Source organism: Pseudopodoces humilis, chromosome 23, assembly GCF_049639895.1.
Source record: "Pseudopodoces humilis isolate 2021_Gansu_Grassland_sample_001 chromosome 23, ASM4963989v1, whole genome shotgun sequence".
Lineage (NCBI taxonomy): Eukaryota > Metazoa > Chordata > Aves > Passeriformes > Paridae > Pseudopodoces > Pseudopodoces humilis.
This window is the reverse complement of record NC_142222.1, coordinates 9,584,017-9,600,151: the sequence shown is the minus strand read 5'-3', so window position 1 is coordinate 9,600,151 and position 16,135 is coordinate 9,584,017. Positions and strand designations below refer to the sequence as shown.

Here is a 16,135-nt window from a genome sequence, read left to right as displayed (position 1 = left end):
AGTGTCTGCTCTTCTCCAGAAGTCTCAGCTCAGAGTTGCCTCAGCAGTTTCAGCCCCCCAAAGCCACAGCCCTGACCCTGCACAACTCTCCAGCCTGTGGCTGCTCCTTCAAGCCAACAGCTCTCGGTCCTTGCTTTCCCCAGCACTGTTTGCCAAGGCAGTGACAGTCTCAGAACAAACTCCAACACTGCAGCAGCAAGAACAAGGTGAGCCTGGCTCCAGCCCCAGGAGGAGGACAATGAGCACTGGATGCTGTTAAAGGAAGCACCGATTCCCAGGAGGGAATGCTGCCCTTGCTGCACAGCAGCAACAGCACTTGGGGCCCTTCCCAGGGTTTTCTGCAGCAGGAGGCTGGCTCCATATGGAGGTTCCTTCTTCCAGCCACTGTGCAGCAGGAAAACGCCAGGAGCAAGGTGTTTGAGGGGAGAGCAAGAGTGCAGCTGCACGCTGTGGCTGCACAGAGCACGGCCCCCACGTTCCCCCTGTCCCAGGAATCTCCCTGGATTCAGGCTGCAGGGCTGGGCAGGCAGCAGCACATTCCCACCCAGGGCTGGCCGTGCCCTGCAGCAGCTCCAGGGGTTGGGAACGTGCACAGGGACCTGCTACCCCGAATGTGCCCCCAGCACCGGCCTGCCCACGGCCTCCAGGATGTACTGGGCTGGAGAGCTGCTCTGCAGAGTCCAGCCTGCCACATTCCAGAGCTGTTCCGGTGTTTTTACTTCCTTACCTGCAGTGACTCCTCCTCCTTTATGAGCTCCTTCGGGGGGAACAAGTCCTTGGCCTGGATGTACTCCAAACTGGGAGGGCCTTCCTCACCCTGCATTGCAAACAGAGCACACAGTCAGACAGCCTCAGCCAGCACATGCTGTGGAAGCCAAAAACTGAAGCTGCTGGATACTCTTGGCACCCCAGGAACCTGGGGATACCTGTGCATGGAAATGCCTGTTCTGCTTTCGTATCCCAGCAGTTCCTCTGGCTGTTGCAGAGTGCCCACAGCACAGTGGAATGTTGAAGCCTCCAAGTCCTGCCTCTTCCAGCTGAACGGTGTTTGGAAAGCCAAGCAGACACACCTTGGCCACAGAGGACTGATGTGACAGTAACTTGTCACATCAGCTGCTCCCATTACCTGCTCCATGACACCACAGCAAACACACCATGACACAGAGGGTTTCCACCTACAGTCCAGTGTCAGCCTACTCTTCCTGCTCTTAAAGGACTGCTTTGTTTTAGGAGTTTTCATTTTCTGGGAAGAGCCTGACTTTTCTGGAGGAGAAGATACAATTGTGAACAACCTACAACCGTACAACAACTGCATCCCAGTGCACATAGTTCACAACAGGCACTACTGACTGGTGCCAGCACCGAGCCCAAGGCAGCTGGACATGTCCAGCCTGCTAAGATGGACACTCCAGAAAACCCACAGAGGCCTCAGGATGGTCTGAGAGGTCACACGGAACCTGCACATGCCGTTCTTGACAAGTGGAGTGTTATGTCTCAGTTTGGAACATGAGAATCTTCACTCACTCATACAATCATAGTATCCTGAGCTGGAAGGGATAAGGATCATCAGGTCCCGCTCCTGGCCCTGCACAGGACACCCCAAATCCCACCAAGTGTCTCAGCGCATTGTCCCAATGCTCCTTGAGCTCTGGCGTGAACTCTTGGTGCAAATTTTCACCAGCCCTCACCCAGGCCCTGTCACATCACTGACTTGCTGCCCAAAGAAGTGCCAGTTCTGACATTCAGCTGCAGATGCTCACCACTGGGAGTCCAGGATGGTGCTAATTCCACATATATTTGGTGTGGGAATGTTTTCTTCAGAAGGCTGCTTACCCTCTAGCTCTAGGCTCTAGCATTTACCAGGAAACACTGTGTTCTGTAAGCACTGAGTAATATTTTAAAATGACATATTTCTGGATATGTCACCCAAGCCAGAATCCAAATTTCAGCCTGAAGAAAAGAGATCCCAATCCTTCTGGCTCAGGAGTATTTAAAATGATGCTGAATCCTCTTGTGTTACTGACAGAGGTTGAAGCCTCAGCACCTGCAGGAACAGCCTGGCCTGAGGTGCTCCCTGGTCCCTAGGCAGGGGCAGCCAGACCCCTCCCACCCCACATCCAAGGAACCTGCACGCATGTAACATGCTGTTAGAGCCTTCATAAAACTCAGAGGCAGCCCCAGCTGGAGGCAAAGGCACTGCCCCTGTCACCACGCTGTGAGGGACACAGGGCACACCCCGGCTCCAGCAGCAGCTGATGCTCACTGGGGACCACGGGGGGGGCTCACTCCAGCCCAGGAGAGCACAAAGGGAAGGTGTGTGCCCGAGTGTCGGTGTGGCAGCCAGGAAGCAGAGATCCTCTGCCATCATCACTGTGCAGCTTGCAGAGAAATCCCAGAGAGCAGCAGGAACTGGAACAGGGCAGCCTGAGCTCTCCACCCGCCCGGGTGTCCTTGAGTCCCTCCTCACCTGCGGCACAGGGCGGGCAGAGGCTGAGCATCCCCTTCTGCCACAGCCCAACCCCGGGTACCGGCAGGGTGGGGGTCAGCACCCTGCTCTCTTCACAAGCCTCCTGAAGCCCTCAGAGCCCATATGGCCAGGAGTGGCCTGGGGGATGATGGTGGGTCTGCAGGAAGGGTCAGAGCAGCAAACCCCCTCTCCTGGAGGTATAAAAGGCACGGAACAGGCCTCCTCTCAGGGTCCTGCACAGCCGCAGCCAGGGAGGGGGCACGGGGCTCTCCGGGGCTCGGCTGCTCTCACAAGATAATTTCCCAGCTCCAGGCAGGGCACAGAGCCTGTGGGGCCCAGCACAGTGACCGGGGCCTGCCGGGGCTCAGCCACACTGCTGTGCCCTTGGGCCCGGCCAGGGTAGCAGGGACGGCCACGGTGTCCTCCGGCAGCATGCGGGAGCTGGGAGAGGGGGATCCCCGTTCTCCCCACGCAGATCCAGAGGATGCCTCCACCAGCATGCGAGATGGAGAGCACAGCCGGCTTACGGCTCTGCTTCCATGGAGGAGAGAAGGGGTATAAAAAGCAGCACTTACAAAGCAGTTGAGCATGGAGCAGGAGACGCGGCCTGGCAGACTCATGTTCATTTCCCGAGGCGGCAGCAGGGCCGGGCAGGCACAAGCAGCATCTCCTCCCTCCGGCTGCGAGCTGCGGCCCCGGCACTGCGGCAGCGTCCCCGCTCCGCCGGGAAGGGCAGGAGCATCCCGGCCGCCGGCGGCCCGAGCAGGTGCCGCTGCCGCCGCTGACAATGGAGGGAGGGCGGGCGGAGGACGGGCAGACTCCACCTCCCTCCCAGGGCCGCCGAGCACGGCTCTGCCATCTGAGCGTCTCCGCCACGGGCGAGACAGAAAATGGAGCGGGTGGAGGGATGGCGGGGCCGCGGGCACGGGTTCCTCGGCTGGGAGCGGCATTCCCGGCGCTGCTCCTGCCGACACCTGCCTCCTGCCGCAGGTATTGTACTGAACAATAGCGGGAAGGCGGCTTCGTGCACCGGCACCGCGCCCTCTGCCCCGGGCCCCCCACCCTGGCACCAAGCCCTTCACCCATCCCTCCACCCCGGCACGGAACCTTCTGCCACGAGCCCACCGACCCCACAGCAGCACTGACCCCTCTGCCCCCAGCCCTCCACCCCAATGCCGAGCCCCCAGCCCCGGCTCTGCTCCCAGCTCAGCCAGGACCTGCCACTGCAGCCCTGAGCCCGCTACCCTCCTGCAGCCCTCTGTGCCTGGACAGGGAGATGAGGATAAAAGGGCTGCCCTGCTGTATCTCACCTCTCAACGCTCCCAATTTCTCCTTTCCAAGAGCTTCACGTGCACAGGGAGTAGTTCGATGTCCCTTGCTCCCACCAGAAGCTGTGTGCTGGAGCCTGGGCCCTGGATAAGGCTCCTCTCGCTGACCGCTTGGACACTTAGCTCCTGTGTGAAGTTTCCTCAGCTCCCGTTGGCAATGCTCACAGACACAGGGTAAGGTGGGGAACCAAGCTGTGGCTGAGCACCCACCTCCCCACCCCAGCCCCTTACAAGCTCACCTTTACTACCTGCTGTTCATCGAGCCCAGGAGCAAACTGCTCCCAGGTCACAGCCTATCCCAGGAACCACAGGAGCCTGGGCAAGCCCATCTCCATTTCTAGCATCAGCTGCTGCTAAACCAGGACATGCCCCCATCACTGAACCAGAGGGAGAATCTCTTTGTTAAGATGCAAAATTAAAACCTGACCATCAGTCCCCAATGACTCAAATCTCAATGGCTCAAATCACACCAGCTTTTTTGCTCCCAGAACACAAATCCAAACAGAGCACAGTCTGTAGCCATTGAGCTCCTCTTAGATCTGTTTGCCCCAAAGACACCACAGACAGCTCTCCCCAGCAATACCAATGGGATCTCAAAGGGTTTTTCTCGAGTCACATAAAAGACTTCAGCATTTCCCTGCAAAATTGTTCAGGGTTAGACTATTCAGAGCTGCCTCAGCTAAAGGGACAGCTTTGTGACACCCAGACATGCTGCCCACTGTCACTTGCAGAGCAAAATTCAGTTCCATGAGCTCCCTTCCTAACAAAACAATCCCATGGACTCATGGTTACACCAGCTTTACTACTTAGGATAAAAGAAGAACGCATAGCCACACCTGGAGATAAGCCATGAAATCCCATTTCATCCCTGCTCTGCCCCACTACCATTTAAACAGAGCACAGTGGGTGGATAACAGGCATTACTCATCCTTGGGGTACCTGAACCAGTTGGCACCCACAAACCAAAATACAGGTACAGAGAGTTATGGACACAAACAGAGGGTTACACATAAGGACAGAGGGTTAAGGATGAGGTTATGGATTTGTCTTGGCCAAATGTAAGTGATAGGAGAGGTGCCATGCTCCCTGCAGGTGACCTTTGCCTGGGTCACTGGAGAGAATGCTGAGAAAGCAGAGCAGCTGAAGGAACCTTTTATACTGGAGAGAAAGTGTGGCTATAAACATTGCAGAGCCAATATTTATTATTTTTCTGACATGTGTCAGGGAAAAACAACACAGCACGTCTGGGGAACAGCTGAAGTCCGGGAGTCTCTTGGGTGGAGTGTGAGCACACTTTGCTCTTAAGTGCACACAGCACAAGACCAGAGTTTATTAACACACAAAAACACAATCAAGGTAGGTAAGACGTTTGCTCCAACCCACAGTGAAATTTTTATGGCCAAGGCTCAGTTCAGGGCCTGGCACAGGGATTGTTTGCAGAAAGACCTTTGTTAACCCCCTAAGCTGCAGCTGTGCAGAGTTAAAGGGCTGCTTGTCAGATCAGTACTCTGAATTTCCAACCTAAGCTGACTGAACATCCACAAATAGAACTTCTGTTTTCACTGAAGTATTTTTGCACTTTTAGTATCAGAAAAAGATTCACACATGACTTAGAAACTTCTGCCCAAGCACTGAGCCTGGTGCGGAGCAGAAACCTTGCTCTGAAGTTCAGTGGCTTCACAGACTTTCAAGAGGAACTTGATTTGATTCTGCTTTCACTTCCTTAAGAGTTCCCAAAATACTTGCCCTCCTTTCCCTCCAGTGACCCAGGCAAAGGCAGGAGTGGTGCTGGGCAGCCCAGCACAGGACTGCAGAGTACTCCAGACTCCTTAGCTGGCTTAGCCAGGGGGATTTCCTAAATGCCACCTCTGATGCCTCCCCAGCTGGGCTCTGTTCCACTGTCACAAACCACTGAGGAAGAGAAGGTTATTTCACAGAACTGGGCTCCTCTGAGCTGTGTGCGTGTTCATGTAGGCAGAGAGAGAAACCTCCCTCATCATCTCCCAACCACCATTCCAAGTATTTCTCAATTCTGAGGAAGAAGAACTGAATAGAACGTGGGCAGCGTGTTCTTAAGGGCAGCTGGCAGTGACTCGCCCCTCTTCCCTTCCCACTAGAACTGCCCACTGTTCCTGTGCTGCTCCTCTCACCCCTCCAGGCATCCCTGGATCCACACTGCAGGTAAACAACTTGCAGCCTTCTCCTGAAGGTCCCAAAGGGGATTTGGAGGCTTGGAGATGACCCAGTGCTTGGCAAAGATAGGACTTGCACTCAAGGGCCCATCCTGCAGCCTCCAAAGGAGATGATATTCCCTATGGAGACACACCTGCATGCACCAGGAGCCCAGCCCGCAGCACAGGGTTCACAGGGAACATCTGGCCCCACTTGCCCAAGGAATCTGCACTGGGAGCATGGGACAGGTGTCAGGATGCTGAAATCTCTCTCGTGGTCTGGAGCCAGTCAGCATCCTGAAATGAATAATTTTGCCAGTGGCTGGTCCAGCTTTCTGCAAGTTTGGGAAAGTGTGGGCCAGGGAGCAGGTAATTCCCACCTGGCCAGGTCCCATCAAACCCAAACCATTCCATAATTCTAAGAGAAAAACCGGTCCCATTCACTGCAGGGAGCTGCCAGCACAACCTGACTCAGCCTTCCACAGACATGTACACCCTTCCCAACCCTGGCATAGCTTTAGCCTCTATTTCTTTTTGGCATCACAAATAAAATTACTCTCTCCTTAGGCAGAAGGCACCACACCCATCCCTTCTATAGATCAGGGTGGGCTTTTCCTCACCCCAGCACAGGGCATCACCCCACAGATGGAGGGGAGGGAAGGCAAGGGCTGGCAGAAATCTGCATGCGCAGCCGTGTCCCTGGTAGCACTGACACTGCACAGACTGCCCTGATCCGCCTCCAGCTGGAGAAAACCGACACAAAAATTGGCAGGAGGAGGTGACTGCCCTGGGAAGGGAATTCCAGGACATGAGAAGCAAGCCAGCAGGAGCCAGGGAAGCTCTGTCTGACAGCCAGGGGCTCCAGCAGAAGAGGGGCCATCAGGATACTCTACTTTAGATCCTTCCAGGTCTGAATATTTATTTTCACTGAAGACCAAGCTAGGAACTGGTTATCTAGATATTTTTTTCCAGGTGAGATGGGGAAGAGAGAGACTCGCATCATTTATCTTGTTCTAAAAGTTAAAATTTACTCTCTTTCTGCCTCGCAGATACCTACATTGCCCAGCAAAATGATGTGTGTAACTACTAGAGCTGAGAGCTCCACTCATGCAGAGAGCACATTTCCTTTCCTATTCCAGTAGTTAACAAAACACATTGGGGTCAATCCCTCAGTAGGCATCACCATTTCCTCGAGCACTCTGCCAGATTTTTATGTTTTATTTTTTTCTAACATGTTTAACCAAAATTTTCATGTTCTCAATCTGAATTTCCAGCCCTTTGTCTCTGCAGCTCTCCTCAGCACCCCTTCCCCCACAACAACACGAAGCTGGTGCTGATCCATGTCACTGCAGCAAGTTCAGGCTCTGCCCACCCACAGCCCACATGCAAATCACCCCCTTCAAACTACCCCACTCAGGACACTCTCAGCAGATCTTTCAACATTCCCAGTCTCCAGCTTTTTTCCTCCCAGCAGATCCCTTATATTTTGGGTTATTTCTTGCTGGAGGCATTAGAGGCCCTTTATCTGAGTTTATCAGCAATCTGGCTGCTTTGGATGTGGTTCAGATTCTTTGCTACCACATTTTTCTGTGACTAATTCTTGTGAAATTTCTGCTCCTTTGGTGGCACCAGAGCTGTTATTAACATGGTGTGAAATCCTTCATTGAGAGGCGACAGAAGAACACAATGAGAAAAGTTTTAAAGAAAAAATAAATCAGTAAGCCACAGAAACTGGATGACTATGTCAGTAGTTCAGGGAGACAGAAGGGGGTTCCAGTCTTATTTACTTTTTTTCCCAATATATTCCAATAAGAGGTTTAGGGGTAAATGTATCCTATTAACAGCATCTTGATGACAGTGATAAATCCTCTCTATTATGGTATATAATACACAATACTGTTCCATTCTTCTTGTTCATTCTTGTATTTCTTCTCCTGCATTTAGCAGCAGTACAAGATCTGGACACACACAGAACAAGACCACCCATAGAGGAAAGAGACAGACCAGAATCATGGAATCATTAGGGTTGGAAAAGCTCTCTAAGACCATGGAGTCCAACCATCCCCAAAGCACTGCCAAGACCACCCCTGCCCCATGTCCCCAAGTGCCACATCCACAGGGCTGTTAAACCCCTCCAGGCACAGGGACACCAACACTGCCCTGGGCAGCTGTGCCAGGGCTGGACAGCCCTTTCCAGGAAGGAATTTCCCCAAAATCCCCCCTGAGCCTCCCCTGGCCCAGCCTGAGGCCGTTCCCTCTCCTCCTGTCCCTGTTCCCTGGCAGCACAGCCCGACCCCCCTGGCTGTCCCCTCCTGCCAGGGACTTGTGCAGAGCCAGAATTTCCCCCTGAGCCTCCTTTTCTCCAGGCTGAGCCCCTTCCCAGCTCCCTCAGCCCCTCCTGGGGCTCCAGCCCCTTCCCAGCTCCGTTCCCTGCCCTGGACATGCTCCAGCCCCTCAATGTCCATCACCGGACAGGACAGAGAGGAAACAGGACATGGACTCACCATCCTCAGACACCGTCCAAACCCTCCTGGTTCAATCACAGCTCAGCCTCTTCTTGTTCCTCCACAAGTCTCACCTGCAGCAAAGAAGAAACAACCCAGAGCAGAAGTTTAACTTATACAAATTTAGTTAAGAAGTTTAATTTACAGGAATGTACTCCAGTGTGAACATAGAGGGGAAAAAAATCAAGACCCCCGAGGCCAGTGCCCAGTCCGTACCTATCCCTGCCAACCTCTGTTTTGTGCCCTTTCCAAGAGCTGCTGGAAACCAGATTCAGCATCAGGGGGAGACACCAAATTCCTTTGGCAACTTGCTAACACAGCACCCAGGACTTGTCACATAAGCACACAGCAGCCTGTGCCCCACAAGCCACACAAACAAAACCCACACTTCAGGGGAACACAGGAGGGAGCTGAAGGAAGACAGATTTGGTCATTGTGGTTCAAGGACCATGGGAAGATCCTTCACAGGGAACCTGAGTGTTTGGAGATCACTGTAGAGGAAAACACCTCTAAATCCAGTTGGGTCCTGCCTGGAAGGTGAGGCAGGATGCAAACACTCCAAGTACCAGGAAAAACCAGCATCTCCTTCTGCCAGCTTTGCTCCACTTGAGGGACGTTACAGGAGGCATCTGAGGGAAAAGTCAAGCAGCCAGACTTGAACAAGGTCCTGCTCCAAGAAGATCTTTTCCAACAGGACCAGATGCTCCCATGGGTGATTCTGGGATCTCCATGGAAGAAGAGACCCTTCCTCAAAGTTTTCAGGTGTCTCCAATAAAAGATCAGTTGATCACCAACATCTCTCTGGTCTGCCCACATTTTGCCTCTGCTTTGCTCTTCCAGCCCCACAGAGGGGATGGAATTACCCACAGTTAAACACTGGGACCAGGGATGGGCTGAGCCCTGGGCACTCCTGTCCTGGTACCACTCACCTGCCTCAGCAGCCAATAATTTTAACCTTTCTCCTCCTCAGGTGAAATACAAATGCCAACAAATGCACAACTGGAGATTACCTAAACATCTCACACAACACACCCCAGCTGGGAATCCCCCTCCTTCCGCCACTCAGGAATTGTGTTGGCTACAGAAGAGCTCTGAATACCTGCCCAAGGCTTTCCTTTGCTCAGAGATTTCCTTCCCAGCCCAGAATTAAGTCAGGTTTGACACCCACACATCAGAAGGCCAAGCTGAATGCCAGCACTGAGGAGTCATTGCTGAGATGTGATTCCCACAGTGAGGCAGCTGCTCCCACAACGCTCCTGCCGTGCAACACTGAATCATGTTGGAATCCTCATCCTTGGCCTTTCAAGTCATCTCTCACATCCTGCCATGCACTTGGCAGGAAAGGACAGGAGAAAGGAATGGGAGGTCAGAAAGGACTCCAGACTTGTGCAATTTATCTCTACATTTACTTCTTATCTTTATGGGGTCATGGAGCTGCTCTGAGGGCTGGAGACCCTCTGTGCTGGAGCCAGGCAGGGAGAGCTGGGGGTGCTCACCTGGAGAACAGAAGGCTCCAGGGAGAGCTCAGAGACCCTTCCAGTGCCTAAAGGGGCTCCAAGAGACCTGGAGAGGGACTTTGGACAAGGGATGGAGGGACAGAACAAGGAGCAATGGCTTCCCACTGTCAGAAGGCAGGGATAGATGGGATATTGGGAAGGAATTGTTCCTTGGGGGAGTGAGGAAGCCCTGGCTCAGGGTGCCCAGAACAGCTGGGGCTGCCCCTGGATCCCTGAGGTATCCAAGGCCACGGTGGACAGGGCTTGTCACAACCTGGGATAGTGGAAGGTGTCCCTGCCATGGCAGGGGGTAGAATGAAATGGTCTGTAAGGTCTCTTCCAACCCAAATCATTCTATAATATTATCTTACATTTAAAAGCAGATCACCAAGTTCCAGGAAAGTATGAAAAAACCCACCCACACTGGGAATCAAATTTCCTGTGAAAAAAGAGCCAAATACTGCATTATCACCCTTCAAACCCAGATCAGTCTTGCTCTTTTGAACTATAAAAGCCTTTTTCCCACTATTTAGCAAATGATCTCGTATCAGATTTCACAGAGGAAAGAGCCTCCAGCAGGTGGCACCAGGAGTCACGACAGACTGGTGACTTACAAGTGACATGAGAAGCACAATTAGTTTGTGGGTAAGAAAGGGAAGAAAAATGTTAAATATGCTTTTTTCAATAAATCTGAAGATACCCGAGTTATTGACAACACTGAACAACAGGAGCACTGTCCCTGCAGTGTGTTTTGTACCAATGTATCCAATCACTGCTAATGGCCAGTGCAGTTTCTCAGTTCATTTCAGGTCAGAAGCTGGGGGTGGCCACCTGCTGTGCCAAGGTGGAGGCTGATGCTACAGAATTAAATGAAGAGGGGACCAGGGGCAGAGAAAGCCAAAACCAAAAGGATGGTACTGGAAAGAAGGTAAAAGAGAACAATGGCCTTTCAAACACAGATGGAATCACTGAATCACAAAATGCTTTGGGTTGAAAGGGACCTTAAAACTCATCTTATTGCAGCCCCTGGCATGGGCAAGACCATGCTCCAAGCCCTATCCAACCTGGCCTTGGACACTTCCAGGGACCCAGGGCCTGCCCACCCTCCCAGAGACTAATTCCTTCCCAATATATCTAACCTAAATTTCCTCTCTCAGATTGAACCCATTCCTCTTTGTCCTGTCCCTGGTTTCTGGCTGCCATTGCCAGTGCACACTGATAGCTGATGTTGAGTTTTTTCACCCCCAAGTCACCCCAAAGCCCAGAGCCTCAGGCCGTTCTGCTGCTGGGCAGTCACAGGCAGAGCATGGGGCCAGCAGCTGCCTGTCCTCCCCATCAATCCCTGGAGGGAGGCACAGGACAGTACTGGTGCTGCTGGTGGGGCTGGTGAGGTGATGCCACCTGACACACCTGGGCTGGGGGAAGTAGAGAAAAGAACTCACTTCTCTTGAGTATTTTTATAGCCTGTAACCTCCTCTGGAACTCTGAGTCTGGGAGACAAACCCTCTGATAATAACACCATGTCAGAGTTGAGAACACTCGTAAAACCCCTCATTTGTTCTCCTGTAGCCTCCCGCTCATGTGACACTTCCTTATGCAACCACACTGCTGTCTCCAGAGATCTTTGCCCCTTCTGGTGAGGAACAGAGGGGCAGGGACTGGAGCAGTGTCTGGAAACCTCTGTCCCCGTTCCCTGCAGATGGTGGAAGAGGCTGCTGGAAGAACCTGGCCAGGACTAAGCTCTGCCTGCATCCTCCACGATGCTCAGCCTCAGTGCTGGCCAGACTGTCACACACACCTGGAAAGGACTGCTCCTTTTCCAAACTGCAGCTCTGGACTGCAACATCCAGGTCCCCTCTTAGCTGCAATCCAAGCCAGGATGAGCCAGGAACTGGGAACTGCAGCAATCCCCACAAACAACTGGTCTGTCAAAACCCAGGAGAATCACTCCCCCTCCCTCTGCCTCCCCAGGTCTCATGGAGATGCCACAAAAGCACAGAGCTGCGAATTTACAGAAACCTCTGAAAAAAGCTGAAAGTCCTGCCTCCAGCACAGTGGGATTAACACCGGTGAGCTGGGCATAGGGAACAGGGAATAATGAGGAACAGCACCTGCTCCCTGCCATCACAGCACAGAGCAGGGATCCTGTGGGAAGGAGGGAGGGAGGGAGGGAAGGTGCCCACTGGGGCACACACCGAGCTTTGCAAGGCTGGCAAAGGCAGCAGGAGCTGGCTAAGGCTTCCTGCCTGCAGGGGTATCGGGGGTGCCCCAGGCGAGGTGGGTGGCCCCTGGCAGCTCCTCGCTCCCTGCTAGGAGACTCAATTTTAATTGCTCATGAAACTCCAGCCATTGTTTGCAGTTGGAGTGGAGCTCTCTGTGCTCAGCATCTGCCCCAGGCAGAGATTTTTGCTTTAATTTCAGCTAAAATTGTAGAGTTGGTCCTGGTGCACTTACAGGGGAAGAACAAGGCCAATATTAAACAGGGGATGTTAGAAGGAAAAAAACAGGAAACCTATTAGCCTTATTGTGATCCCAAATGAAACAGAAACAGCCATCTCAAGCCTCCTGACTAATTAGAGGCTAAAAATATAATTGTCAGACCCCACAGTTACATGCAAAGCAGATTATATGGGCCAGTCTTTGTTATTTTACACAAAATTACAGCTCAGAGGGTTGTTTCTAATGAAGGCCATGACCAGCTGCTCTTCAACAACAAAACTCTTTTACTGCTGAATAACTATTAAAAATAAAAGATCAGGCTACCAGAGCCCAGGAATGTCACAGCAATACCTGATGATGGTGACAAGTTGCCAAAGTATTCAGACTGCTCTGCAGCATGAAGAGAACATAATATATGGTCTAAGCAGGGGGAAGGGCTGAATTCCAAGATGCAGAATTACCTATGGATGAAGGGCTGCTGGAAGTGCATCTCAGAGGATCTCACAGGCACCCCCACATGAGCTGCTCAATAGGGACTGGCAAAAATTCCACTGCAAAAATATATAATAGCAGTGATGGCAGAGGGGACACATTGGTGGCATTTCTGTCCCAGCACTGCTGGGACCATGACTACAACTGGCAGAGCTCAGCCAGCACAGCAGGAGCAGCACTGGGGTACAGGCAGTTTTGGGGTCCATGCTGCTGAACAGTGTAGAACTGAGGACTGAGGGTAGAAGGAACAGTGGAAGCCATGGAAGGAAGGATGCAGGAATGTAGGAGAGGGTGTGGAAAGAGGTGGAGGGGGAAACAGGCAAACAAGACTAGAGCTTGGGGGAGGAATTCAAGAATTCAAATACAAGAATTCAAAAAATGCTGAACTTGATAGGCTTGGCCAGAGATACACCTGGAGCTAAGACCTGCCAGCCACCTCTGTGTCAGGCTCAGGGGCCAGCTTAGCCTGGAGACATTGTCAAAGCTGTTTAGTGACAACTTGTTTTGCAGAAGAGTGAAGAAACCGGGGAGGGGGAGATCCCTACGGTGCACCCAAGCTGCAGGACCATGTCCCCAGCAGCATTTTGTCTGTCCTATCCTTTCCTCTGCCACATCTTGCTCAGCCAGGAGCGAGGAGAGATGGATACACAGAGGAACCAGAAAACAGTTTATACCGTGTGCAAGATGGAACAAAATGATCTTTAAGGTGCTTTTCAAACCTTGCATTCTGTGGGGGTGCACAGGCAGATTCTGACAGATCCCAGCTGGAGGGTCCAGCAGTGTCACCCAGATGCCACAAGGTGTATGGGATAATGAGGGAAGAGAACAGATCCCAGCACTTTGCCAGACCCCTAACGAGCACTGTTATCCATCTCTTCAATGATTTTAAGCATAATTAATTTCAGCAGCCTGCCTGCTTGCCAGCTGACTCTGCTCTTTCCATTAATGACAGTGAAATGGGAGTTTCAAGGGGAACGCAGTGCCGGTGAAGGAAGCAGAGGCAGGAGCAGGAGTTTCTCAGCCCATCTCCCCCCTCCTCCTGAGGCTGTGGCTCTGCCGGCACCGCAGCCCCGGGGCTGGGGCAGCCGGAGGCACCAGGTGGCAGCAGCACAGCGGGAACGGTCCCCTGCCAGGTCAGCGTCTGCCTCCTCCTTCATGTTCCCAAGGAGCTGCTGGGAGCAGGGACTGGGGAGCAGGGATGGGAGCAGGGACTGGGGAGCAGGGACTGGGGAGCAGGGACTGGGGAGCAGGGACTGGGGAGCAGGGACTGGGGAGCAGGGACTGGGGAGCAGGGACTGGGGAGCAGGGACTGGGGAGCAGGGATGGGAGCAGGGATGGGAGCAGGGACTGGGGAGCAGGGACTGGGGAGCAGGGACTGGGGAGCAGGGACTGGGGAGCAGGGATGGGAGCAGGGATGGCAGCAGGGACTGGGGAGCAGGGATGGCAGCAGGGACTGGGGAGCAGGGATGGCAGCAGGGACTGGGGAGCAGGGACTGGGGAGCAGGGACTGGGGAGCAGGGACTGGGGAGCAGGGATGGGAGCAAGGCCTGCAGGAGGCTGCCATCACCAGACTGATTCATTCCCCATCCCAGCCAGCCCGAGGCAGCCGCAGAGAGGGACAGACCCCAGTCACTTTCAGGAGGGCACGTGGAGGAACCACGGACCGAGAGAGCCCCCGTGCCATGCCCACCCTACAGGCCTTTCATCCCAAGCTGGCAGAGAAGGAATTCAAAGCCAAGGCTCCAAGCTGAACCCTGTAGCCATCGAACTGACAGAGACAGGAAGCACAATTTGGCAAACGTTTCCAAAGTTCCCTGTAACTCCAGCCTGTTGTTCTCCAGCTTTGTTTGCTTTTCTTTAAAAAAGCAGTTGGGGCATTTCAAGTCACAATTAAGCCTTTATTCAAGTACAAACAATTGCCTGGTCCCTACCCAAAGCAGTACAGATGGACCCATCCCAGCTGCAGTCCAGGCTCCTGCCTGCTCCTGGCATCCTGCAGCTCCAGAGGGAGAGATGTGCAGGGCTCCCTCTCACGCTGCCCCGGCGCCTCCCTCCACACCGTGCACTGACTCCAACTCAATCTCAGGAAGGAAGCAGTAACAGCTTCAAGGAAACGGTGCCTGCACTACTGAGGTCACATCCCAAGTCTCCAGGCCAGAGAAGTGCTGTCTAAACTGGTCTCTGTGCACTCAGTTCTCACTGTGCACCAGGAGAATTCACCTTTAATTCCCATCAACATGGGGAGTCCAACAGCCACGGTTTTTTCTGAAAGGCGATCTTTGTGACTGCAGAAAAAAACCTGAGATATGTGACCCAAACACACCAGAAGGCTCTGAAATCCAAAGATGAAGTCCTGAAGTGTGTGTGCCACTTCCCCTCCCTACCCCACCACATGTTTTCCCATCCAATCTCAGGTTTTTCTCAAGCACCCATGTTTAATATCCTGGCATTCAACCTGTGGGTATTTTAAAATAATTTCCACCAAACAGCAGCAACACAACTTCAGCTCTGTTGTTATTACAAATGTAACTATTATTTTTTTATACAGGTGCATAAACATACCCATGTGGTATTACTTTAGGAGTCCTAAGGCTTCTAAGACATGTTCCTGCAGTCAGAGGACAGGATGGATGGGGGAAATACAGCCCTTGGTAAAGGGCAGCCAGGACACCTTTGACATCAAAAGTGGTGCCTACCTGCAAGGATCTGGAATCCCCTCTGGGACAGTCAATAGAAACAGTGTCTGAAAGCAGAAAATACTGCTTTTATTCCAGGTGATCACATGTCCTTAACAGTACTGGGATTTACAGCCCTGCAGTAACCATGCTTCCAGCTCCAGCTGAGGCTCTTCAGCTCTGGAACCATGTGCTTCTGGCTGGAGACAGACCCCAGGCCAGAGCTCAAGTGCCACCATTCACCACAGGCAGAACATCTAGGAGGGCCCGTTTTCTCCAACCGTAGTTTTCCTCCATGGGAACAAAATGAAGCATCTTTTAGTAACCCACACAGACACACATGTGAAAAAGCTATGACCGAAACCACCAGCAGGTCTGAGAGGACAAGGAAGCATCAGGATTTATTCTGTTGACTCACCCAGACCAAGCCCAGTTTCCCCAGCAGCCTCCTCACAAGTGACGAGGGGGATCTTGTGCCAGACCCTGCAGCACTGACCCTTGAAACGTGGCTGGGAACACACAGCTCTGCTGAATGCTCCTCCATGCTCCTGGGGGAAAGCCAG

General features: G+C 52.9%; 1 protein-coding gene across 3 annotated transcripts in view; it reads right to left on the bottom strand.

Moving 5' to 3' along the window:
• The window catches only part of MTMR4 (myotubularin related protein 4), a 50,039-nt gene that overhangs the window by 23,521 nt on the left and 10,383 nt on the right, over positions 1 to 16,135 (bottom strand). For 2 of the 3 annotated variants that reach the window (XM_014255053.2, XM_088066167.1), the window contains exons 2-3: positions 8,471 to 8,544; positions 728 to 817 (exon numbers count right to left, since the gene is read on the bottom strand). In XM_014255053.2, coding sequence (XP_014110528.2) covers positions 728 to 817; positions 8,471 to 8,473 — 93 coding nt within the window. In that variant the 5' untranslated portion in view covers positions 8,474 to 8,544. Of the gene's footprint in view, positions 1 to 727; positions 818 to 3,042; positions 3,239 to 8,470; positions 8,545 to 16,135 lie in introns of those variants that run through there. The other variant, XM_088066166.1, reaches the window with a different exon arrangement.